At 41.7% G+C, this 27,119-nt stretch overlaps 1 protein-coding gene across 12 annotated transcripts in view; it reads right to left on the reverse strand.

Moving 5' to 3' along the window:
- Positions 1–530: 530 nt before the first annotated feature.
- The window catches only part of LOC140503348 (cytosolic phospholipase A2 gamma-like), a 60,795-nt gene continuing 34,206 nt past the window's right edge, over positions 531–27,119 (reverse strand). For 4 of the 12 annotated variants that reach the window (XM_072607239.1, XM_072607237.1, XM_072607241.1 and 1 more), the window contains 15 exons: positions 21,803–21,856; positions 21,487–21,533; positions 21,131–21,242; positions 20,538–20,674; positions 19,601–19,799; positions 18,949–19,066; positions 12,999–13,154; positions 12,523–12,576; positions 12,332–12,397; positions 8,479–8,586; positions 7,445–7,582; positions 6,804–6,893; positions 5,567–5,721; positions 5,123–5,300; positions 531–940 (listed from right to left, as the gene is read on the reverse strand). In XM_072607239.1, the coding sequence (XP_072463340.1) occupies positions 780–940; positions 5,123–5,300; positions 5,567–5,721; positions 6,804–6,893; positions 7,445–7,582; positions 8,479–8,586; positions 12,332–12,397; positions 12,523–12,576; positions 12,999–13,154; positions 18,949–19,066; positions 19,601–19,799; positions 20,538–20,674; positions 21,131–21,242; positions 21,487–21,533; positions 21,803–21,817 (1,734 nt within the window). In that variant the 5' untranslated portion in view covers positions 21,818–21,856 and the 3' untranslated portion in view covers positions 531–779. Of the gene's footprint in view, positions 941–2,243; positions 2,277–5,122; positions 5,301–5,566; positions 5,722–6,803; positions 6,894–7,444; positions 7,583–8,478; positions 8,587–12,331; positions 12,398–12,522; positions 12,577–12,998; positions 13,155–18,948; positions 19,067–19,600; positions 19,800–20,537; positions 20,675–20,928; positions 21,562–21,802; positions 21,857–22,709; positions 22,908–27,119 lie in introns of those variants that run through there. The other 8 variants (XM_072607240.1, XM_072607242.1, XM_072607235.1 and 5 more) reach the window with 8 other exon arrangements.

Here is a 27,119-nt window from a genome sequence, read left to right on the forward strand (position 1 = left end):
CCATGATATCTACATTCCTGGAATGAACTCTCCCCAGTCTTATTTCTTGAAAGCCCTCTATTCCTTGAATGTTGATCTTAAGGAACGATGTCATACATGAAGCCTTCTCTGCCAAGCTCCAGATAATAGTGGTATCTCCCAATAAGTTTCACATAATTCTTTTTCTACATCTTTTGTTTTCCCCTATTACATTATTCTACCTCATGACTAAGTTTGTGTTGTGCCAAATGTCATATTGGTTCCTGGTCTGGTATCTAGCATACAGTAAGCACTTAATAAGTGCTTGTTGATTACATGATATTCCCAACCTCATTTAACAAACATGTGACCTAGACATTAAATATATTATCATTCTATAGATGAAATAACAGAAACTCAGAGAAACCACCTGAGTGACCTAGGGTCATATATCCAGTGTCTGAACCAAGACTCAAAACTCATGTGAGCTGACCCTGGGATCAGCAGTCCTCCTACCGACACTAAGTTTCTGCAAATAGTACTGAGTAAAGCAGAAGGATGGAACAAGAGACTGCTGGGAGCCAAAGCAATATTTTATTGGGCCTAGGAAAGGGTAAGTACAATGTGGGTAAGATGCATGAAATATGAGGGTACAAGGCAAAATGTTGAGGCCATAAAACAAGTCAGCCACTTGAAGCACTTAACTGAGAAGGTGAATGTCTTTCCCAAAGAGCCAAAGGAATGGCAGCTGCTCCCATGTAATGGAAACCAGTCTTAGTATGTGTGTACTCTGTGAGGGCAGAAGTTCATGAGGCTGCTTCCTATGAGATTGCCTCTGCAAGTTTACAGATGTTCATGAAGATACGATCCTTGTTGTTTCTGACATTTGCCTTCGAGTCTTCCAGGAGTTGACTCACCTCAGTATCAGAATAGTTTCTGAAGTGGAATGTTGAATATGTCTTATGTCTGTGCTCAATGACCTCTAAGAGAGAAAGAGACAGGGTTTTCTGGATTGTGCCCTGGCCATTAGAAGAGAGTTCCTTCTGGAGTCTTGTTATCAAAACAGCTTTAAGAACAGGCAGTCACAGAATCTCAGAGCAGGAAAGGACTTCAGATGGACTCTCTTTTCATGTACTTGTACAGATTTCTATCCTCTAATATCCTTAAGAAGAGATCATCAAGCCTCAAATCAAAGGCCCCCAGTGACACAAGAAAATAGTTCCTTAATAATTCCTATCCTTCACACACACTCAAGGACAGTGATGATGCCTTTCAGAGTATTCTTACTTACAAATACTTAACTCCCTCAACCATTCCTCAAAGGACCTGTCCTCCATGAACCTCCCCAAACTGCTTACTTTCTGACATGAAACTAGATATATCTTAGGAACCATCAAAACTTTTCCAGTCCTTGTCCCCTCCTTCCCTTTTCCTCCCCTGCCTCTCTCTTCCTTTTATTGCTTAGCCCTCTTCAAAGTTACTAACAATCTCTTCATTGCTTAATCTAATGGCCTTTTCTCAATTATACTTGTTGGTCTCTCTGTAGTCTTTGATGACATCAATTATTCTCTTGTTTTCAGGCTTTGGGAATACTACTCTCTCCTGGCTCTCCTCGTACTTACTTATCTGACTGCTCAGTCTCAGCATCCTTTGCTGGATCTTCAGCCAGGTCATGACTGCTAATTGTTGGGGTCTGACAGGGCTCTATCCTGAGCCCCATTTTCTCCTTCTGTACTATTTTACTTGATGGTTGACATTGAATATTCTACCACTTTATAGATGAAATAACATGGATTTAATTGTCATCTCTACGTTGATGATTTTCATACCTACTCATCCAGTCCCAACCACTCTCCTGATCTCCAGTCTTCCATCTCTAGCTGCTTATTAGAAATCTTTAACTCAACATGTCCAAAACTGAACTTATCCTTTCTCCAAAACTCCTGCTTCTTTCTCACTATCCAGTCACTGTCCACTGTAACCACCATCCTCCCAATCACAACCTCGGAGTCATCCTTGACTCTTCACTTTATCCCCTGTATCCAATCAGTAGTAGACAAAGTCTATCAATTTCACCTTTGTAACATCTCTCAAATATGCTCCCTTCTCTCCTCTAACACTACCACCACTTTGGATCAGGCCCACATCAAATCGCACGAGGACTACTGCAATAACCCACAGGTGCTCTGCCTCCCTCAAGTCCCTCCCCACTCCAATTGATCTTCCATTTAGCCACCAAAGTGATTTTTCTGAAATAGTGCTCTGACCTTGTCACTTCATCTCACCTCATTCAATAAACTCCACTGGCTCCCCAACACCTGTAGGATCAAAGATAAAATCCTCTGTCTGCCATTCAAAGCCCTTCATGACCTTCCCCACCTTTCTGGTCTTCTTACACTTTAACACACATGCATGCACACACGCACGCACACACACACACACACACACACACTATTCTTCCAGTGACATTAGCCTCTTTGCTGACCCTCACACAGGACACTCCTCTCCCAATTTTCACTGGCTATGAATCCCATTCCTGGAATTCTCTCCTTCCTCATCTCTGCCTCCTGGTTTCCCTGGTTTCCTTCAGGTCTCAGCTAAAACCACTTCCACAGGAAGTTTTTCTTGACTCACCTTAATTCTAGGGTCTTTCCTTTATTGATTATCTCCAATTTATCTTCTCTATAACTTGTTTGTATATAGCTGTTTACATATCTCCCCCACTAGACTGTGAGCTCCTTGAAAGCAAGAACTGTATTTTCTCTTTCTTTGTAGTCCAACTGCTTAGCACAGTGCCTGGCATAGAGTAGATACTTAATAAATGCTTGTTAACTTACAAGGTGGCACAGTGGATAGAGTGTCATAACTGGAGTCAGGAAGACCAGAGTTCAAATCCTGCCTCAGACACTTACTAGATGTGTGATCCTGGGCAAGTTACTTGACCTCTATCTGACTCAGTTTCCTTATCTGTAAAATTGGGATAATAAGAGTCCCTATGTCACAGTGTTATGGTGAAGACTGAGTGAGATTACATATATAAAGTGCTTTGCAAACTTAAAGTACTACACAAGTGCTAGCTATTATTATTAAAGCACCACTTCTGTAATTGTTATATCAGCTGCTACATCGATAAGCCTGAGTCAGCCTCCTGTTGACTGAGTCCATGGGACAGCAAGTGAAAGTCGAGAGATGATGCTTCTGACATGAACACTACCAGAGAAGTTGGGAGGCTTCCAGTAATTCTCAACTTTAATATCATCATCCTTGATGCGAATTTGGAGAAGGCTACTGGAATTGCCCTACTAGGTGACACATCATGGGCAATTTGAAAACAAGTCAGAATAATGATTGAAAATTAGAAATTCATGCAATCAATAGTGGAAAGGGTGCTGGATGCATAATGTCATAAAGTATGGGTTCAGACCCTGTCTCTTCTAATTACAATCTGATTATCTTTAAGTGAGTCACTTAGACTCTCAGAGTCTCAGTTTCCCCATTTGTAAGATAAGAACTACATGGCAACTGAGTTCCCTCTCAGTTCTAAATCCTTGAACTATGAAAATTGGGATGTTTGGAAGCTTGAAATTTTGTTGTTATAAATTTGTCCCAATGATATTTGGTTTAGTGTGATGCAAGTCTGGGGTGTGAGATTTAGGAAGGAGAAGGGGTTGAGCTGGGCAGGTAATAAGAGAAAAAGAGCTGAAAGTTTTGGAGAGGTATAGCAAGAGTTTACTGAACATAGAGGGGGAGAGAGTCCACAGATTGTAACACACTGTGTTAATACTACAAAGTCGTGGGGCATTTAATAATGTTGTAATCAGTTACCAACTTCAGAATATTTAAACAGCCTGTGATATGTCTTACAAGGATTATAAGCAGTAGAACTCACTGTAGAGGGAACAGAACACTAGACTGTAGTTCATAGGATGACAGTGTTGGATACTGGATTAGGCACTGAAAGTGTAGCAGGTTCACTAAATTAGAAAACAGAACTGATGCTGCCAGTTATTTCTGAGAAATCAAACCACCAAACAAGGGGAGGAGATGTGCAGGCTGCTGCTCAGGGCACTGAGGGGCTTGCCAGAATATTAACTCCAACCTGCATAGCTAAATGGGATCCATGGGCAATCTTGGGAAACCAGTGTGAACAAGACTGGGAGAGAACCTTCCTGACTTAGTCCCCATTTTCTTCCCTCCCCTGAAATGAGCTGCCCCCATCTAGTTGACCACAGGCCTCATTATTGTACCCACTTAATAAACGCTCATTGACTTGATTTGACTTATATCCTTTGGATAGTGTGAAATGACAGTTTATGAACTAGCTCTTCCCATCCTTACCCAGGATCAAACAGGACTCAAAGAAACTAGGCCAGGCACTGTGGTGCTGCTTTTTAGATATGGACCTAATAGGACAGAAGCATTAACATCCTAAGAGTGTCCTTGAACCCATTTCACACTAAATTCTTCTGGTCCTTAAGGAGGATGCCCAGTATCTCTAAGATGGGCACTGGTGCAAACCTAGCTGCCAATGTCAGAAAAGTTTGGAGAACCTGGTTAAATCAGGAAAGTGATGAAAGAGGCGTGAATGCTTCTAAAACATACTGCCACTGAGAACTGAAAGTGTGGGGGGCCCACCACAACTCTTTACTCTGCTCAACCTTGGGTTGGCAATATCCTATTGCCATCCTGTGGCTGTTATGGAATCAGAAACAATCCAAAAGCCAAAGCAAACTTCCCCATGCTAACCCTGGGAACATGCTTCATAATTGCCACATGTTTGCAAGAGGATAAAAACCCCCTGGGCCAGACAGAGCTCAGTCCAATCCCTTCAGCCAAGCTACTTTGCCAAGAGAATCTATATAAATCTCAAATCCCTTCACCACCACAACCACTCAGACAGCAGGAACTTGAAATCTTAGAATACCTGCCATTTCAGACAGTGAAGGAGACTACAAAGAAGTAGGGATCACACCTTAAGGCTACCAGGAGATGGGTAACATCTCTCTTTTAAGAGTTAAGCAAACTTCACCAAAACTCATGCTTGCAACCCCAAAGCAATCCAGGTGACAGGAATCCCTTTGAAGCCAGTACCACAATGCTCTTTACCCCACCTCCACCAACCCAGTGCAAGGCACCTCAGTGGCTCTGCAGCCCAAATTCATACCTTCACTGCCACAATTCACTTTATTAAAAAGTGGGAAGTGCATGACCACAGGCGCATTCTCCCCTTCAAAGATGTAGAAGTCAGAGGGAGCCTTGGCTTCTTGGTCAAGCTTAAAGTCATCCACTGGAGGGAAAGGGATACAGCAGGCTTTGCAGTACTTTTCTGTGGCCTTGATTGTCTAAGGAGAGGAGATACAGACCCACTGTAGCTGCCACCTGAAGGCTCCAGAACCTGAAGGATCTCTAGAGACTTTCAACCCTCCTCCCAAAAGTACACTTTCTGGAAAGGGAAAGTGAGGCTAATAAGAGAGGGAATAGGACTGAATGAAGGTCATACCATGAATTGGGGTTTAGGACCCAAGTCTCACATCCCAAAAAAAGGTTCCTTTTTGCCTGATTGCTGCTGACCAGGGTCTTTGGAAGAGGAAAATGCCCTTCCTGTTACCTCAAATGGATCCCCTTCACTGAAGTCAAAGGAGAGGATGATCTCAGTGTTCCGAACTGGGGGAAGGACCAGGGGATAGGCAGAATTGATAGCCAAGCCAGCATCCATCAAATACATATTTTTCTGGTCTGTAAGAAACTTGTCGCCACTGTCACCTGGGGTGGGGGTGGGGAAGGGGAAGACCAAAGACTCACAAAATCAGAATCTCAGAGTTGGAGCTGGTCCAACCCATTCCTGAATCAGGATCACATAAGCAATAGCCAGAAAGAAACAAAACCTCAGAGAGGTGAGTCTACTAGCCATTCTTATGGCTAGCTGTGGCCTCACGCACCATCAACCAGAGACACATTCTCTTCCATTCACTGATAAGAAATCGTTCTATGGATGCCCCCTCAAAATCCCCTTCACACTTCCCACCCCTGCTTTCTTTCTCTACTTTCTGACTTCTTTTCTGGTCCCCCGTGCCAAAGGGGCTCTACTGATGACCATTGATGGAGTGAGAAAGGGGGAGGGTGGGAAGAGGAAGATACTTTGTGTTTAAATGTGCGAAGGCTGGATATGGGAAAGATTGTCTTAATTGTTCTGTCTAGCCCCAGAAAGCAGAACTAGGAGCAGTGGAGAAGGGAAAGCATTATAACAGTAAATTTCACTTAGATATGAGGAAAACCTTCCCAACATGGCATTCCATCTCTTAACTCTGGACATTTTTTTATTGCTTGTCCCTCATGCCTGTAACACTGTTCCTCCTTACTTCCACCTATTGGTTTCCTTCATTTCCTTCAAGTACCAGCTAAGTCACACTTTCTGAAAGAAACCTTTCTTGGTCCCCCTTACATTAGTGACTTCCCTCTCTGGATTTCCCCTAATTTATCCTGTCTCTCTCTTCTTTGTACATAATTGTTTACATGTCTTCACCATTAGACTCCAAACTCCTGGAAGGTAAATAATAAGGAGGGTTACATTTCTTTGTATCTCCAATGCTTAGCACAGTGACTAGAATGGAACAAATGCTTACTAAATGCATTTTGATATGACACAGACAAGAAAATATTTGCACCAAAACAGAATGGGCCATCTCAGGATGTTATTCCTATCACTGAAGATCTTTCAGCAGAAATGGGACAACCACTTGCCAGACATTCTATACAGCTTCCCAGATCTAGACTGGATAATGGTGACCACTCCAGTTCTTTCCTAATCAAATACTGTGATGCTAAAAAAAAAAAAAAGTCCTTACCATATTTATACAGAAAGTTATTTGTTGTTCCCCACTTCCAGTGTAAGATACAGTGACAGGTCTTTTTGACAAAACTTGAGAAAGAGCTGCCTAGAGAAAGAGAAATCAGTATCAGAAGATGTCTATAAACGATGTCTATGAAGAAGTCCAATGTTGGGAAAAGCAAGGACTAAAACTCCAGATAAGCTGGGTAGAAAAAGCAGAGAAAGTAGAGCCCTGAAAACTGAGTTGGAGGACTGGATCTGATAGTTACTAGCTATGTGATGTTGTCCAAGCTATTTATATTCACCAGATTTCAATATCTTCTCCATAAAATGAGGAGGTTGGCCTAGCTCAACTCTAAGATCCCTTATAGCTCTAAATCCTATGCTCCCAGGATATTCTAGTTTAAGAATGGTACCTTGGACCAACGTTTACCCTTCTCTGAGCTTCGCTTTCATCATCATGAAGAAAAGGGATTTGGAAGAGGCATTCTCAAATGGTCTTTGAGGTATGATACTCTGTAGAATTTGGGATTATTGCATTTCACTCCCTACAGTCCTCACTTGCCTCCAGAGAATACATTGGTCATCTAACATTAGACAGAGGACAGGTGTTATCCCTGAGATGCAGCTGCAGGAAAATTTTAAAATTGGACTCACTTTTTTTGTCCAAATATGGTTGGAAGGTCTTTTCCAGTAAGTCCAAAATGAACTGCCTCTGTTGATGTGGAGAGGCCTCATGCAAGTGCCCCATCATCTGTTCAGTCAGAGTTTCAGCATCAGAAAACTGTTTATTCCCTGTGGAAGGAAAGAGAATGCATCACTCTCTGCCCCTTCTGAGGGCTCCATATATGCACACCCTTTTGCCCAGGAATTCAACTAGTCTAGAAAAAGGCAGGACAAGAAATGTGGAAGGCAAAGTGTGACAACATCATTCTGGATGTCAGATGCATCCTGATGTGCCCTGACTGGCTATGTCATACCTTGGCTAGCTCCCTTTGGGACTCACAAACAATCTTCACACAGAAAATTTCATCAAATGTTTGGAGGACATATCACCTGAGGCTGTTTGGGTAGTTCTCAAGAGTTTTGAAAACAAAACTGAAAAATTATTCCCTATTCTGCTTCTGTGCCCATAATGTCATACCTGAGTTTTCTATCTCAGTCAGGGGTCAAATCTCTTCCCTTAATCTGGGGGTCCTCTGAAGTAAAGTCTACATTGTCAGGCCTGGACTGTCTCAGTGGCACAAGTATGGCTCTTCCCTCAGACTAAAGGGATCCCCCAAGGGCAGGATTGTATCTAAACCTCACACCAGAGACTCTTAGAGGTGAAAATTGTCATCTCTTTTAAACTAGGAGCTGCCCAAAAGTTGATGTCTTGTCTTATTCATCACATCAAAGGCTTCCTGAGGGTTAATAAAAGATGAGACCTAAGTAAAGGACACCCCCACACATGGGATTAAGCCCTCACCATGCAGTAGCAAGAAGCCTAGATTTGAAATCAGAAGACCCTGGTTTGCCTCCCAAATCTGCCCCTAATTCCTCGTTGGTTCTAAAATAAATCCCACGTGTGCTTTCCGCAAATTGAGTCTAAGGGTCATTATAGTTTTCAGATCCTATGAGTTTCTGCTCAAGGGAGAGGATCTCTCCATGGTACTGAACGACTTACAGGAACTACCACCATCCCTTCCTACCTGTCATTATGCACTGAAGATTTTTCAGGCTGTCTCCTGAACAGTGTCCATTTATTACAAAGCTGGAAATCAAGTTGAATAGTTGATCCTTGATGGCTTTCATAACTCCTGATAAGAAAAGTCACAATATAAATAATATTCCTTCTTTCTGACTCTGCAAGGCCTCAGGGGCCAAGTAATGGTGGCTGAAAAGTGGAAAACCTTCTCTTCAGGTAGGAGGCCTAGAGACTTTCTCTATTCACAGGTAGATGCCTACTGGTCCAAGATTGAAGGTGCTTGGAGCAGTCAATAATTCCACCCCTTAAACCATCCTCAGAAGCTGTACCAACACCAAGATCCTTAGAGAAATGAAAACCATGACATCCTTTGGTCATCTAAATTGATGATCCTGCAAGCAACATTTTCTTTAGAGTCATCCTAGATAGTAGCAAATTTTGTGGAAAAAAACACAGTGAACTGAAATTGAATTCTAGTTATGGCATTCCCTAACTATGTAACAGAAGTCATGTCACTTCCCTCTCTGATCTGCATCAGTTTCTTCATCTCTAAAATGAGGGGGATGACATTTGCATTATCTATTTTCCCACGTTCTATTGAGGATGGTGATTTGTAGACCCTAAAGTACTATGAATTCAGAAGTAATAATTATTGTTGGTGTTATTACATTTTTAATAGTGAAGGTTGCTGAGTGAAATGTTATGTCACAGCCCAATTCTCTTTGCTTTCCTCAAATAGTAAGAAATATATCAGAAGGGAAGAATGGCTGTCACCATGTATTTGAAATCAACCATACAAGCAAGCAAGCTTGTATGAAGAGCCTGTTATATGCTAGGTACTTGTTGGGGTATAAGCTCGGCTTTCACGTGAATAGTCTCAGGTCAGGTAAAGGTAAGGGCTTCTAAACCGCAGAGCTCTCACGAGGCCCGGCAGGGAACAGCTGGAAATTGAGGAGTGAAACATGAGCTATCTTGTTTTTCCACCTCTTCTCAGTGGAAACTTCCTGGGGAGAGCATCCCACCCTTGAGATTGGTCCATGGTCTAAGCACACCTGTTGTTAATTGGCTAAGGGGCTGAGAGCACGCATGGTGTCCACGAGCGAATTAGCAGGGGGAGAGCTTAAATGGGGACAGGAAAGCCTGAGGGTCCCTCTCTTTTCCTTGCTCCTCGGGAGGAGAAGGGGGCTCCTGTAGGGAGCATGAGCCCTGTATGCTGGGGGTTGTGGTTCCTTTCTCCTCAGGAAGAACTAGCCCTGCATGCTGGTATGTAGCTTGTATCCAGAATAAAGCCTACAACCTCCGTTAGACTCTGGAAGTCTCTTCTCTTGATACATTTATCCAGCTGGCCACCAAAGACCTGGAGATAGGTAAGATGACCCCGGGCAGCCCACGGCAGTTAGGCTGGACAGGTACTGGGGTTATAAATACAAAAACTAAAGAAATTCTCATTGTCACAGAGTTTACATTCTCCTGAAAGAGACCACCAACACATATGTAATGATATACAGAATAAATATAAAGATAAGGACTAAATATGTAATTTTATTGATAAAGACAATACCCAGAAGAAGAAAACTCCCTCCACCAATGCAGAATGTCAGTTTCTCAGCAATTTAAAATTCTAGAGAGTTGCCTAGAACACCATTCCCAGGGTCATAATCCTAAAAACCAGCATGGTTTTCTGACAGTGCAAATTCAAAGGCAAAGGAGGTAGCCTATCTAGTAACATCAAACAGTGTTTGCCTTGGTATTTCTTGTCTGTACACCAAAGGGGGCTGACTGCATTATCTTAAAACTATTCACAAATTCATGCATTGAATCTTAAAGGGATGAAATGAGGAACGTAGTTAAGGAGTACAGCTTCAACCTAGCACAAGGTGTCATGATATTAGGCATGATTTGAGAACCTTTGAATCCTGTCCACATAATCCAGTTCATAGACATTTCAGGCATGATGGGCCCCTAAATGACACAGTCACTGTGAGTCTTGAAACAACTAGGTAAGACTCATAAATTCTTGTGAATCTCTAGCTCTCCAAGAGTGTAGTGCCCCAACAATAAGCCCAAGTTCAATGTCTTAACCAGGAACTACTCTAAGTGTTGTATATGTAGAGTGTGATCCCTTTGTTATGTTTTGAGTTGCTTAAGGGAGCAGAAAAAGAGTATTCATGTAAAAGATAATGACAAATTGAACTTGAAAAGTAACTCAATCCTCCCAAAAAGAATTGAGGAGATATGTAGATGTACTCTGGAGTTGGTAGAAAACTGCCTGTCATGGAAATTTTTCAACAGGACCTGGAGGGAAGACTTCAGGGCGTTATGGTCAATTCATCATACATATGATTATGTAAACAATTTGAAGATTTAAACGGAAATCTTCCATACAATACCTGTTTAGAATGCAGGGAACAGTTAAATAAGAACTACAGGAATTTTTTAGTTTCACATCATAGGATAGAAATGTGTCACCATTTATTCAAAGGCCCTGATCTGAAGCATTATAAATTATATAGAGAAAATCAGAAGATACAGAAAATAGGATAGGAGAAGCCAAGCACAGAAGGAGTCAGAGGCTGAGAAGAGAAGGCACAGAGAGAAGCACCTGACATAACATAAGATATAGAAACTGATAGGGACTGAGCAAGACAGGCAGATGGGCTTGGCAGCTGAAGTCAGTAGTTGTTAGAAGAGAAGAGCTCTGTAGGTGCTGAAAGGTGATTGGAGTACATCAGAATCCTCCATCTAAGGAAAAAGCTATGAGGCTCATTGTCAGCTAGTGCCACTTGTAAGATGGGAAACATTTCAGGGGTGAAAATATAGGCCCTTTGTAGTTTGAAAAAGGAAAGCTTCTCATAGCTCATAGAGAACAGACCTGATTAGTTTCACTGGTTCCAGAATCAATGGAATTGCTTTTCCCCAAAAGAGCATGTTATATTTTGGTAAATGAACCTAACATTTTGTGAATGCCTTATCACAGGCAGCTATGTGCTAAAAAGAACTTGACCCTGATTCAGTAGTCCAAGATAGCCCAAAAGGAGCAGCCAAGTGGCTTTGCTCTACAGGAGAACAACTAGCTAAAAAATGATTTAGTTCGTCAAGTGATACATGGTACATACTGAAGAGATCAACAATTCTGAAGACAATTCCAGAGTGATATGTTGCCCCACCCACATGGGTTTCTCTATGTGACTTACTGTTTGACTTCAGTGTGTGTCTTCTGTTTCTCTTCCCTTGGGGACACTGTGTGCTTTAGTGGGAGGGTGATCTAGGTCCATGGGTACACTAACTTTTCCATTATTCCTGTGTTTGACTATTACTGAGTAAATGTTATGGTTCTTTTTGCTTTATTATTTAGGAAAAGCTTCATGTTTAGTATTCAATGGTGCCTTTTTCTCTCTTGTTCTCCACAAACCAAGGGGAGTTGCCTGGGTTTCCCTAAGATCAGTTCACAAGTTGACCTGCCAAATCTCAAAGGCAGGAAACAATGAACATAGGGAGCAATGCTCCCACTGAGTACCTAGGTAGGGCTGTCAGGTATCATTTAAGAGGTGCTGATCCCAGTTCACATAATCCAGCTCATGAAAGTTTCAAGCAAGATGAGTGTATTTATTTGGTCATAATCACCCAATATGGCTTGTTTAAAACTGATCCTTGGGGCAACTAGGTGGCACAGTGGATAGAGCACCAGACCTGCACTCAGAAAGACCTGAGTTCAAATCTGCCTTCAAGACACTTGCTATCTGTGTGATGCTGGGCAAGTCACTTAACCTGATTCCCTCAAAAAAAAAAAACTGATCCTTGATACCCAAGGCCAAGCCCATCACAAGACATGAGAGGATCCAAGTTCAGGTCCTTACCTTCAGGATCAGTAATTGGCATTTTTTCCTGGGTGTCTGAACCAAAGATAAATTTCCAGATGTTATCTACAAGGAGAATGGAGATTCTTTCACTAGGGCTTAAGAAAAAGGCCCATCCTGGTACCAAATTCCAATTTGTTCCCCTTCCCTCCTTCTCAGAACCCTGAGGAAAACCTGTTTCTCACACCTACCCCAGATGGTTATGAGATTAGTATTCATGTCAGCCAGAGCACTGCCACACAATCCTGTAGAGAAGAGGAGGAGAATATCACAGAAAGGAATTACAGGCTGAGTTCCCATTTGACTTTTTGTATCTCTAAGTACCAAAAGAACATTCCTCTGTCCATTGTCCCTGCATCTGCTCCTTCAGATTAGTAGAGAGTCCAGATTCTCAAGACACCAGTAGGTATGTTGAAGTAAAGGGTATCTCACATCTGGCATCCCAAATTACATGAGGAGGTAACAGGGTTCCATACTAGAGTTCACAACAGGAAGTAATCTCACGTAGTTCTGCAGAGGCTTTTCAAGAGGTTTTTCAACAGTGAGGAACATCTGGGAATCAGGACTCTAACTGGATGCCAGAAGGTGGGAGGGTAACATTGAATGAGGGACAATCCCATGGCTCCTGTGGCTCTGACTCTTGTTGGAGGATAGATTCAGTCCTTACCTCGCAGGTAGGAGAAATCCCTTTCAGGTTTTTGTTTGATGAGCTTCCCTCCTTCAAACTCGCTCCCACAATGAGTGGTAGAGACATAAGCACCAGGAGTTGAAGAGCCAAGTGTGGAGTAGCCAGCCCAATCAGGAGTGAATTCAAACCAGGCATCTGGGAAGAAAACAAAACTGTGGCTTTGGTGAGCAGGTTTTACATGAGAGTAAGAGTCACAACAGGATATGTTGGGGGTGTAAGCTCAGTTCCATGTGGACAGTCTCAGGCAGGTAAAAGTGAGGACTTCTAAACCTTAGAGTTCTCATGAGGCCCCCCAGGGAACAGCTGGGAATTGAGGAGTGAGACACGGGCTATCTCGTGCATCTCCGCCTCTTCTCCGTGGGATATGGGGATATGTGCTGGGGAGAGCATCCCATCCTTGAGATTGGCCCGGGGTTTGAGCTCACCTGTTGTTTACTAGCTAAAGGCTGAGAGCACGCCCGGTATTCACATGCAAACTATGTGGCGAGAGAGCTTAAGTAGGGTCAGGAAAGCCTGAAGGCACTTTTTGCGCTGAAGGGCCTTTAGAGGGCAGAGGGTCTCTCCCCTCTCCTGCTTCCATTCTCTTGCTGTAAGATCTTTGCCTCCTTGGGAGGAGGAGGATTCCTCTCTCCTGAGGAAGAATTCACCCTGCACATGTAACGAAGACCCTGAATAAAGCCTAACCCTTGTTCGACTCTGGAAAGTCTCTTCTCTCACACGTTTATCCGGTTTGGCCAGCCAAAGACCTGCGACAGGTAAGGAAAGACTCGGGTAGCCCTTCGGCCTCTAGGCTGGACAAGGATAAGATTCACATCCAGAAAAATTCATACCATGGACTGGGAATTTCCTGAAAGATAGACTCACACCACCCTGGGGATTTATATCCAGCTACATTCACATTGAGACATGTTCCCTATCATCTACTTCTCCCAGAGAGATCTATTCACTATACAAGTCTCTTCCTAGTGACTACCTGGCACCAACTAGTTGGACCTAATCAGGAAAGGAGACTGGACCCAGCTCAGTGGGAGAAAACAAGATTGGTCAATCAGGACTACCTCATTATTCACTTAATAAGGTATTTTGGAGACAAGTTATAAACACCAAAATGTAATGTCTTAAAAGAGGCTGAGGATCTCAACAACCATGAAGAACAGGAAAGTTTTTGTAATGATCTACAATGAGTATGTGGTGTTTATCTTTGTGCCAGTTAAGTGACTATTTTCTATTTCAAAATTCAGGCTGCTCTCCTTCCCAGAAGAGAAGAATAACAACAAAACCGATTGTGAGAGTTAGATTATATGGCTCAGTAGCCATATAATCAAAGATCCACTCACACTAACCCTAATTCCCTCACATACATGGCAAGTGGCTATTGAGCATCTCCTAGAATAGCTCTAAGGAGAAGGAAGGTACCACCTCAACATGGACATCCCCATGGAAGATGCCACCCCAACAGGAAAGCCACCAAGAGAGACCACTAAGGAAGGTACCTCCTCAGCAAGGAGGCCACCAAGAAAGGCACCATGACAGGAGGGAGGCAACACTACTTTTAAGCACTTCAGATAATGGGGGACTTTTCATGACATCTAGGATAAATCAGCCTCTTCGTAAATTTCCCCATTTCCATCTGAGATGAAGCACAACAGGTCTAATCCCCTTCCACAGGACAACAATCCACATATCTGAAGACAGCTGTCATAAACCGCCAAGTCTTCACTTCTTCAGGCTAAACATTACCAGGTCCTCAGCCATCCATATATGTGATGAATTTGAGACCCTTTACCAACTTGCTTGCCCTCCTCTGGGTACTCTCCATCTCATCAATGTTCCATGATACCCAGAATGAAACATGATGCCATGATAAAGAGGTTCAAATAATTCATCTCCATGCTCCACATTAGAAGAGTAAATGAAGTCATTCATTTAAAAGTGGAAGTAGGACTTCAATGTGAAAATCAAAAGTTTAAGAAAAATGTGAAGAATCACAGAGCAAATTTGACCTGTGTAAGAAAAATGGAGAATAGAAGAATGTCCCAAAGATGAGGAAGGGAAGGGATGCCATTACACATCTGAATTCATGAAAGCAAAGTTGAGAAGAAGATGGAGCTAAATATACATTTGGTGAGGAAGTGGATATATGTTTTCTGAGAAGTATTAAGAAATGTCTATCAGGTGAGATCACTCGGTAATGATTTAAGGGGTAATACCAAGGAGTAGAGGCATTCAATACATCTCCAATGAGGCTTACTCCATCAGAGCTTTGCTGAGCTCATGAAAATAGAGAAGTCAGTTGTCTTCTTAGAGCACATATCTGATGGATAACAGACAACTGACCAAGATTTGTTAAAATGGATAACCACTACCAAATTCCAGCAATCCAAGAACAAACACTATTTCCAGGTGAAATCTAAAAAACTACAGTCATAAAATCATACATACCCTTTGGCCTAGCAATACCAATACTAGGTCTGTATCCCAAAAGAGAGAAAAAACAAAAAAGAAAGGGACATAGATGTACAAAAATATGTATAGCTGCTCTTTTCTAAGGATGCAGAATTAGAAATTGAGGGAATGCCCATCTATTGGGGAGTGGCTGAACAAGTTATAGCATGTAATTATGATGGAATACTATTGTACTATAAGAAATGGTGAGCACTAGGCTCTCAGAAAAATCTGGAATGACTTGCATAGGTTGATGCAAAGTGAAATATACTGTGTACAAAGTAACAGCAATATTGTAAGATGATCAGCTGTGAATAACTTAGCTATCCTCACAATAAAAAAAAATCCAAGACAATTCTGAAGGCCCTAGAATGAAAAAATCCTATCCATCACCATAAGAAGGAATGATTGTGTCTGAATATATATGAAGCATACTTTCATTTGCTTTCCTTATTTTTCTTGAAGTTCTTTTTGACTATGTTTTCTTTCACAACATGACTATTATGGATATGTTTTGCATGACTACCCATATATAACCTATATGGAACTGCTTGCCTTCTCAATGATGTGGGGTTAAGAGGGAGGAAGGGAGAGAATTTGGTACTCAAAGTTTCAAAACATGAATGTTAAAAATTATTTTACACATAATGGGAGAAATTTTAAAAAAATAAATAAGATATGACCAAAGATTTCAAAGTCCTGGGGGGGGGGGGGAAAGAATACAGGGGCACATATTTTTCTCCTCCTTGTCTCCTGAAAAGAGGTACCAAAGAGAAAAGGTGATCTGAGAAATGAACAACTAACAAAGTTGATATCTGAAAATGAAATTTGGATTTCTAGACTATGTATTAATATAGGAATGACTAGATTGATCACCAATCTGGCACAAAGGAATGAAACTGTGATGATGGGGGACATAGATTATACAAATCACTGCTGGAATTCTATCGCCAAAAGCAAAGGAGTTCACAAACTCTTTACTTACTTTAGGCTCATTTCATCCTTCAAAAGGTTGAGGAATCAACAACGGGAAGTTCTATGCTGGAGATGATTCTCACTAACAAGGAGGAACTAGTTCTTGACATAGAAATGAAGGGATCCTTGCTGAAAAGTGGCCATTGTTTTCTAGAGTTTATGATAGAGGAGAGCCAAGGTGGACACACTCTGACAAGAACACCAGATTTGTGGAAAACAGATCTCCGAAGGTTCTGAGGAAAGATAGGTAGGATGCAAAGACTAAAACACTACAGAGGATGGCAGCCCAAGAGACACTCAGGGGTGAAATTCTGAAGAGAAGAGGAAACAATTTTGATGAGGAGGAGTAATAAAAACTATCTGAAGAGACCACCCTTGATGCACAAGGAACTCACGTACCTATTATTGTAAAAATTTGTTTAGATCAGATAGAAACAGAGATAGGCAACAGAAAATGAATACAAGGTCATGAAACAGTCTGTAAGAATAGGGTCAAAGCTCAGAATGAGCAGAGATTGGCCAGAGAACCTAAAGATGAAAGGGTAAGTATGAAAGATAAAGATTCAAAGGGTAAATTCAATGTTATCTTAAAATGAGGTCTCCAGGGAATTATGCCAGGGATCTGTACTAGTCCCTGTGCTATTTTGACATTTCTATCAATTATTTGAATAAAGGTATAGATGACCTGTTCATCTAATTTGCAGATAACATAAACCTGAGATGGATAGCCAGTTGGCAAAACAGACAACCAAGTCAGATTCACGGACATTTTTAGCAGGCTACAATACTAAAGTATTAGGCTAAATCTAAAAAGATGAAATTCAATAGAAATCCCACATCCTATACTAGAGATTCAAAAGGCAAGTTCTCAAATGCAAGATGAGTGGGAGGCATGCTTTGTAGGACAGTAGTTTGTCTAACAAGGATGAGAGTGTTTTAGGTGGAAGCAAACCCGATATGAATCTGTCATGTAATATTGCAACTCCCAAAATTAATGTTACTGGAGTGACATTGAGGAGTATACCTTTCAGGAATAAAGTGATAGTCTCACTGTATCATGCTTCAGTTAATACCTGAAAGCTGGTGTTTAGTTCTGAGGTCCATAGTATAGGAATTACAGTGATAATCTTTACAGAATCCAGAGAATGGCAGCCAAGATGCAAAGAGATTTGAGTCCATGTCACATGAGGATTGGTTAAAGAAGTTGAGGAGTCTGAGATTTGAGAAAGACTACTCAATGGGGACCTATGACACTGTTGATTGCCATCACCTCTTAGGCAATCTCTCCTCCACAGATTTTTGTGATACTGATTCATCTCATCCTCCCCATCTAGCCACTCTTCTCCAGTCCTAGCTAGATCATCAGGAAAATGATCATGTCCATCATGGATGTTCCCCAAGGCTCTTTTCAAGCCCTCTTCTCTTTTACCTCTATACCATCTTGGTTGGTAATCTTATCAACTCCCATGGGAACAACTATTACCTCTACATGGCTGACTCGCAGATCCCTACATCCAACCATAATCTCTCCCCTGAGCTGGAGTTCTGTAACACCAACTGACTTGTAGAAATCTCAAACTGGACATTCCACAGGTATCTCAAACTCAACAGTTCTAAAACAGAACACATTATCACTCTCCCCAAGCCCTCCCATCTTACTTAATTTCCTATTACTGTCAAATATACTATCATCCTCCCAGTCATTTAGCCTTAAACTGCCATCCTCAATTCCTCATTCCAATTCACCCCACATATCAATATGCTACGAATTCTTTTCATTTTTACTTTGACATCATTAGTATCATGCTTCTCTCCACTGACAAAGCCACCCCCCTAGTGGAGGCTGTTGTTACCTCTCATGAAGACTATAGTAAGTTCTTCCTAATGAAGTACCCATTGGTGGAAACAATATGAAAATAATTAGATAGGTACAGAGTAGATGGAAAGTGATCTCAGAGGGAAAGGTACTGTTTTTGTTGTGCTAAGGAGTGCTGAGAAAGCTCTCCATAGGGATTGAGCTGAATGAAGGAAATCAGAGAAAGAAGGCTGTAAAGATGAAAGAGAGTGTTCCAAGCCAAAGGACTGGTAGCAGCAAGGAGTAGAAAGATGGAACATTTTATTCAAGGAACAGCAAATAGGTTAGTGTTGCTGTACTGTAGAGAATGTGGAGAAAAGTGGAAGAGTGGTGAAGTAGCAAGGGAGCCAGGTGGTGAAGGGCTTTACATGTCAATCAGGAGAATGTATCCATTTGGTAGAAATGGTGAAGTGGGGATTCTTGTTCTGGCAGAAGTTGGACTGGACAGTCACTGAGAGCCCTTCCAACTCTGACATGCTGTGAAGATTCAGTAAAATTTTCCTCAAAAAGATCCATGGGCTATGGAGACTTTCCCAGAGTTGTGACCTTGGACATACACTGCCTCACATCACTGCCCAAAATAGATCTTCTGGACGAATATCTTGCCACCCCACCCTAAGTCTCCTCCAGGGGAGATGTCAGGGCCATGCTCACTCAGAATCTTCTCCTTTCCACCAAACTTGAGGTAATGGTCGATGGTGGCAAATATGGGATATGGCACAGTACCCATCTCAGACTCTTCACTCGCACAGGACAGGCAGGTATCTAGAAGCTAATAGAGTTAAGAGGAAGAGATTCAAAATGGAGAAATGGAAAAGGATTCAGGGAGTTGTGTCCCCCATGGAGCTAGGAGGTGCCAAGAGGTTACCAATTCAGAGGGTTTACAGCTGGAACGACTGTAGACCATCATTGTTACTCCAACCTTGTCATTTTTCAGTGAAGGAAATTGAGGTCCAGGGACAGAAAGGTGTCTGCCGAAGGTCACACAGAGAATCAACAGAAGAGAGGATTTGAACCTAGGTCTCCTGACTCTAAATTTGACCTCTTTTGACGAAGGTCAGGCTTGAAGGGACCCGTCCAGCCTCACCACCAATAAGTTAACATGGCATCACCCAGGAGAGCCCTAGCACTTTACATAGTATCTGGTACATAGTAGGAGCTTAATAAATGCTAGCTGATTGACTAGTAAGCAGGAGGCCTGGGCTGGGGCAGCCACCCAAACAGGGTGACAGAATGGGAACACCTTTACCCTCAGATGAAACTTCACCCTCCTCCCAGCTCCCCTAGGTTCTGATGTAGAGCTTACTTCCTTTGTAAGGTAGTAGACAACAGAATAGGACCAGAAGTCAGTGAGGGAATAGTCGTCCCTCTCTGCAGCCTCACAGAGCTTATCCTCAGAGACAGATAAATCCCAGGAGTCCTCCTTCAGCCGCCTCCTGAGTTCATTTTCTGCCTTCTCCAGGTCTTTCCACCCATCACTCTGGCTATAGAGGGAGGACATGCACCTAAGGAAAAGCATCTCTATGTGTAACTAGTGAAAGATCTGGTCAGTTACAAAGCAATTAGGCCACTAGGGGGCAATCTAGTGCACATAACACCAGCCCTAGAGTCAAGAAGACCCTAGTCCAAATATGACCTCAGATACTGAATGGTCATAGGACTCTGGGGAAGTGATTTCACCTCTGCCTGCCTCAGTTTCCTCAATTATGAAATAGGAATAATAGTACCCACGTCCCAGGGGTGCTGTGAGGATCCAATAAGATAGTATTTGTAAAATTGCTTAGCACACTGCCTGGCACACAATAGGTGCCCAAGAAATTCTTGCTTCCTTCCTCCATTTTATCATGATTTCCAAGTGCTTAGAAGTTCACAAAGGCCTGGATGGCCCTTCACTCTGAAAACTCACTGACTCTCAACCCAATGCTCCATTTACACAGTTGGTTGGTCTCCAAAGTGCTTTACAGTATGACTCAGCTTTGTCATCTACACAGCCCATTCTTCCTCTCAAACCCTTTACAGTTTCACCAAATTCTTTGTCATTCATTCTATCCTCACAGGAACTCTTTCAATATCATTTGGGTGGTAGGCTCAAAATTACTTATGGAGCAAGTGTGATCAGGATACAACAGGGGACTTGTGGAGTGGAATTTTGTGGAACATAGAGCCTGGCTGTGAACCCAGGTCCCCTTTTGCCCAGTGGAGCTGTGGATTCCCTCCCCAGACACACACTGATAAGTTCTTACCAGGTGGAGCCAGACACCCCTGCAATGTATGTGACCATGTCCAGGAGCCCCACATGGCTCAGTTCACTAAGGACACCTTGGCAGGCTATGGCAGCTCTCAGGCCCCCACCAGAGACCAGCACAGAAACCACAGGGACCTAGGCACAGTAGAGAGAGAGGTGAAAGTATCTTACCAGCGTTCCCACCTGGGAAGGGATGTGAGAGAGGGAAATGTTACATCAGAGGAGAGGAATGGTGGGTAGCCTTCATATTTGGGTAAGGTATAGAGGAAATTACACTCTAGGTGTAATTCTGGTGGGGGGGAGAAGAAAGGGTTATGGAACTGCATTGAAAGGAGGGGAGAAAGGGTTAATGACTTAACTCTTGGGAAAAGGAGGACCTATAAAGGTACCTGGAGAGAAGACACCAGGGTCCACACCCTGGAAAGACAGTAGGTCAGAAATCAATGAAGCAAGAAATGGAAGGAAGGAAAGACTGGAATTGAGTCCAATAAAGAGTTAGGCAAGTCCCAAGTATCCACTTCAGAGCAACTTCTGCAGAGCATCCAGATGCTCCTGGCTTCTGTCCACACCAGGACCTCCATGGCTCCATACCTTTCTGGCATTGAGGCCCAAGCTCTTCAGGGCTTTCGAGATATGCTTCCCTCGATTTTTCATTGCTGCCTTCTCTTTGTCTGAGATTCCAAAATGGATCCTGATGTCAGAACTTCCCAGAATAAAAGGCTTGTTATAGACAGCTCCTTAGGCTCATCCCCTTCACCCTGAGTTGACTGGCCAGTGTTGAATTCACCCCAGGAAGCTCTTCCCACCATCAGACTGAAACCCCTCATCTCAGCTTCTAACCCTGGCTCTCAATCTGCCACCCACGGACCCTAAGATTTCTGTGCTTTTTTACCAAACCACCCCCATATCAAGTCAGGTATCATATATGCCTGGGACACCCCTCTCACCTTTCATCACATGTGCCAGGTTGACTCTTGGCACTGCAGATAACTTGCTGCAAGAGACAGAGGCTGGTAGAGGCCCTTTATGGAAGTCCATTAGTAAGACTGACTCCCCTTCCTCACCCCTCTCACCCTCATCAAGGTCCACATAGAAGGAGACATGAACCCCCTCCTCCTGACAGGCCCATCCCCTCACAGTTCCATTTGACATCTCCAACCACTTCATCTCCATCCTCACCCCTCTGTCCCAAAGTGTCCATTTCAATCCCATGTATGAAGTTATCTGGAAAGTACTAACTAGACCCAGAAATTAGAACAGTACCTGGGGTATAGCCATGCCTGCTGTCTTCTCAACCTCCACTGATCACAGGATGATCTGAGCAAGAAAAAAAGGGGGAGAGTTGGAGAGGAAGACAGAAGCTGCCTATAACAGTCTCTGTCTATCATTCTCTATGTGTTTGTACATTTCTCTCTGTCTCTCTCCCACCCTACTCCTCCCTCTCAAACTTTTACAAGCAGAAATTATTTGTCAAAGATAAAGCAGCTTCAGCTTCAATTTCCCAGATCTATATGAACCAGAAGGCCAGGTGAAAATAGGACAAACCTGCCAGTCTTCTCTGGAATTATCAAATATAAAATACCCAGGAATGTCATAGTCAAAACCCAAAACTTCCAGGTCAAAGAAACAAACAAAAAAATTACTGCAAGCAACCAGAAAGAAAAAGTTCAAATACAAAGGAATCACAGTCAGATTCACATAAGTCTCTACTACAACTACTAAAAAGAGGGGAAAGAACTGGAATGCAATATTCTAAAAGGCAAAAAGAAAATCAACTGAAAACAAAAAATAACATGACCTGAAAAAGCCTTAATATAATGCCATAGGAGGGACCAGGCACTTTAGTGGGCAGCCTGTGGACAAAATTAGTTCAAAGCAAAGACACTTCTTGAGACAGCATTATAGCAAAAGTAGCTACAAAAGATTCTCTTAAACTGGGGACATCCTCTTACAAAAATGTATACAAAATTAAAGGGAAGAGTGGACACAAACATAAAGTAAACAAGTAAATATGAGTACAGGTAGCTAACACCCATAACTAATGAAACTAGCACCTCCAGCATTACAAGCCCCTGATATCCTTTTTTTTCTTGTGGTGTCATCACTACAAGATCCTCTAGATGTGGGATCTCTACTAGCAGAGCTAGCCAAAGCTCCACTGGTACCATACCTCAAAGGCCTGTGCCTATTCCCTACTAGATGCAGTATCTCCTAACAGAAGGTTTGCTTCACTGCAAGATGCAAGCCACTTGTGGAAGGATGAGAGAGAAATACTCTCCCACCCTCTGAAGAAATGAAAAACAATTCCTTCTCAAAGACTCATTTCTTCTTCTATAGCTGGCTCTCTTCTCTGCTCTCAGAGTTGATACTCTTCAGAGATATCGCCTGTCTCAACTGACTCACTAGACAAAGTGTACTGCTTTTGAAAGGACCTCCCAAGGTTGGGCAAATTCTTTGACCATCCAATGGCTCACTGCCCTCCACTTGTATCAAACTAAACTGCAGAAATTACTCATATCTTAAAAGGGTAACAAAGTAAACATGCTTCTTTGCACTTTATATTAAGACCATAAAGCTGCATTGGCTGGGAATCAAACCTGGGACAACTGCTTGGAAGGTAGCTATGCTCACCACTATAGCACCAACATAAACACTCCAATGGTCTGGCCACATTGTTTGAATGCAAAACGTATGCTTGCCAAAAGGACTGTTTTATAGAGAACTCACACAGGCAAGCATGCACATTGTGGTTAGAAGAAGTGATAGAAGGACACTCTGAAGGTCTTGCTGAAGAACTTTGGAATTGATTGTGTGACATGGGAGACACTGACACAGGACCACTCACCATGGCGTGCCCACATCAGGGAAGATGCTGTGCTCTGTGAGCAAAACAGAATTGCTCAAAGAAAACCCAGAATGTGCAAATTTAGAGTATCCACCCTAAATATTCACACAGACAATTTGTGCCCAACCTATGGCAGAGCATTCCAAGCTCATATTAGTCTGAAAAGTCACAGTCACACACACTGAAACTTGACTCTGGCATAGAGATGTCATTTTGGTCCTCTTCAAGAATGAAGGACAATAACCAACCAATCAAGACCATACCACCTTGTTTACTCTCTTGCTTCTTACCTTTTATAATTTCATCCACTGGGCTGAAAAAAACAAAAGGTTACATGACTCCTGATCAACTCCTTCCCTACCGCACTACTGTCCTAGGAGAACTCTCAAAGCCTGGTGTGCCAATCAAGTCACTCAGGGTTTCAGGAGTGTCTTTCAGAGAAATAGACAAAGACTAAAGAGGAAAGAGGAGGGAAAAGGACAATACCAAAAGAAAGTCCTTATCTTTAATAAGAGGGAACCTCCATGTGGAGTAACCAACAAAGGTATTAATATTAGGTGGAGAAACTTTGATTAAAATGGTTATGTTACATTTGGACTGATAGAAAGGACTTTAAAAATAATAAGAAAGCACATACTCCCTTTTTAGAAAATGACCAATGGAAAAAAAAATCCTAAAAATGTTATCACTAAATGCAAATGGGCTAAATTCCCCTAGTAAAATGTAAGTGACAAATATATTTGGAAACAGAATCCAAGATAAACCTACTTAATAGAAACACATTTAACTTAGAAAGATCTAAATAGAATCAAAATTAAAGAGTAGGGGTTCAAGACCTATGGAAAACAATTTAGAATTATAGAAAAAAGTCAAGAAGAAAAGTATCTCTGATCCAGAGCTCCCACTGCTAGGAGTATACCCCAAGCAGGTGGAGAAAGTCTCATATATTCCAAAATATTCATAGCAAAACCTTTTTTTGTTAGCAAAGGACTGCCAAACAAAATACATGTCCATTGATTGGGAGCAGATAAACAAGTTGCAGGGCATGAATATAGGGAATATTTCTGCTTAGTAAGTCATAAATATTCAGAATTCAGAGAACTGTCAGAAGACATTATGAATTGACACAAAGCAAAGTGTTTAGAATACAGAAAGTAATAAGCGATATGACTGCAATGTAAATGGAATGAATGATAGCAAAAAAAAAAAAACTTTGAATTCTATGTAGTTATAATAAGCAAGCTTGTCCCAAAAGAAGTGATGAGAAAATGTACCTCCTTCCTTTAATTGGAAAGGTGAGAAACTATGGGTGTGGAACATTACACATATCATGAAATTGATGTATTGGTTAGTTTTATCAAACTTCCTTTTGTATTCTTTTTTTTAAAAAAATTGTTACAAGCCATTGCTTATTGAGTAGCAATACCATAAGATGCATGTGGAAATGCAACTGATCCAAAGCCACATTTCATTTGAGAAGGGAGAGGCAATGGCTGCCAATTTTTAAGCATACTCCAATTCCAGTCCCTGCATGACTGGCCTTGCTTAATATATTTTCTTTCTTACAAAGAAGAGCTCAGTTATGGGAAGTGGAATGGTGGGATACTTATAGAAATAACTAACATAAAAGAATCATTTTTTAATGGAAGACTAGTCAAAAATGTAAAATGCCACAGGCAAATCCTAGAATTTCAGAGTCAGAAAAAATCTCAGCAACCACTTACTATAATCTGTAAGTGAACAAGAATCCTGTACTGATACATGAGCTTCAGAGTGAATTGAATTTAAGGTCTTGTGACAGAAAAAAGAAAGGAAGAGAGAGGAAGAAAGGAAGGAAGGAAGGAAGGAAGGAAGGAAGGAAGGAAGGAAGGAAGGAAGGAAGGAAGGGGAAAAAAAGAAATCTAGCCAGTAAAGTAAAAATAAGGTGAAAGCATTGCTAATGTGCACAAAAAAATTCTGATTATTTTAAATTAAAATTGTTGTATAAATAAAATCTATGTGGTCAAGAACAGGAGGAATGCAAAATGTTGGCAGGGGGACTTTCATGGACAATCTCTCAGATAGGATGTGATTAGGTTGGAATATTGCTGTGGTGTAGGAATTGATGAGCTAGTAGATTTAGAAAAACATGGAAAGACTCGGGGTTATGAAGTAAGATGCTATCCACCTTCAGAAAAACAGATGACAGGTGGAAATAAGCATTGTATGGTCTCACATATATGTGTATGAGTGTATATTTGTGTATATGTATATACATATATATCCACGCTTAATTGTAGCTTTCTTTAAGTTGGTGGGGGAAGAGAAGGGAAAAGGTTAAGTAAAAATACAGTAGACAACAAAAAAAAAAACCAACAAGGAAGCAAAGAAAACATAGGAAGCTTTGCAAACAATGTATAGGATTTATCATGTAGGTTTTCTTGAAATGGAAATTTATTGTTTTATATTTTATCTCTTATGGTCTGCTGTGTACATGGCACAGGCTTTTTTTCCTTTTCTCACTTTGTATTTAACTTTAAAATTTTGAAAATTTGCAAAAATAAAAAAAGGAGACAAGAAGTGTTCTGTATCATTAAGCCTTGCCCCCTGGTTCTATCCTAGTGAGGTCACATGATCCCAGTCAAGATCTTCATCCTAAGGATCCTAGGTATAGAACTAGAAAAATCTTAGTCCAACTCCCTCATTTTATAGATGAGGAACCTGAAACTAAAAAAGAGGAAGCAACTTGCTCAGGATCTCACAGTTAGTAAATAACTGAGGTAGGATCTGAACCCAGGTCTTTCTGACTCTAGTCCTCTCCACTACACCATACTGCCTTTCAATTCAACACACCATGCTGATCCTTCTTGCCTACTCCTCAATTTCTTCTTACTCCCCTCACTGAGGATTAGAGGCAGTATCTTACCTTCTTTCCCCTTCCCATATCCTTCATATCTGAAAATAAAGGCAGGTGTCATTCACACCACTGTTCCCAAAGTTTTCCAAGAAATGAGTCAGTTTTTGTCATAGTAGATAGAGCAGTGGGCTTGGAATCAAGAAGTCCTGAATTCATATCCTGCTTCAGATATTTACCAGCTATGTGAGCATAAGCAAATCACATAATCTCTCCCAGCCTCAGTTTCCTCATATGTAAAATGAGGGTAATAATAGTACTGACCTCACAGGGCTGTTGTGAGGGGCATATTGTAAAGTGCTTTTATTAGCTATTAGTAATTTCTTAAAGAGAATGTCCTCTCCTCAATCTAGAAAATATGACTTTTGGGGACCACTATTTGTTAAAAGGGAATCCTGCCCTGTTGATCACCATAAAGCTGCCCCATCAATCAGATTGACATGACTCATTGGGGCCCTCTTAACTAGTTAGAGGAGAGTGGGGTAAAGTGAGGCTCCCCATCTCTCATTCCAACTACTATCAGATCTTCATTACACAATGCCAAGAATGGCTCAACTGGTATACTTCTGACAATAGGACTAGCCATATCCATCCCATTAGCCTTCAATCTCATGCTGTGGTCATGGCTTCCTTATCCTACCACAAAGTGGACTAGAATTGCACAGAGATATACAGACCTTTCATAGTGTATCTAAAGTAACTTTATTATGGTTAGCTGCCCAGCCAAGCAAGGTGGTAGAGTGGTATGCCATTTTATTTGTTTTTCAGATGTGAAAAAAAGGCTTGTTTATGAATGATGTTCCTCTCTCCATGATCCAGGACCTCCAGACCCACCTCTTAGG

This window comes from Notamacropus eugenii, chromosome 5 (assembly GCF_028372415.1).
Source record: "Notamacropus eugenii isolate mMacEug1 chromosome 5, mMacEug1.pri_v2, whole genome shotgun sequence".
NCBI lineage: Eukaryota > Metazoa > Chordata > Mammalia > Diprotodontia > Macropodidae > Notamacropus > Notamacropus eugenii.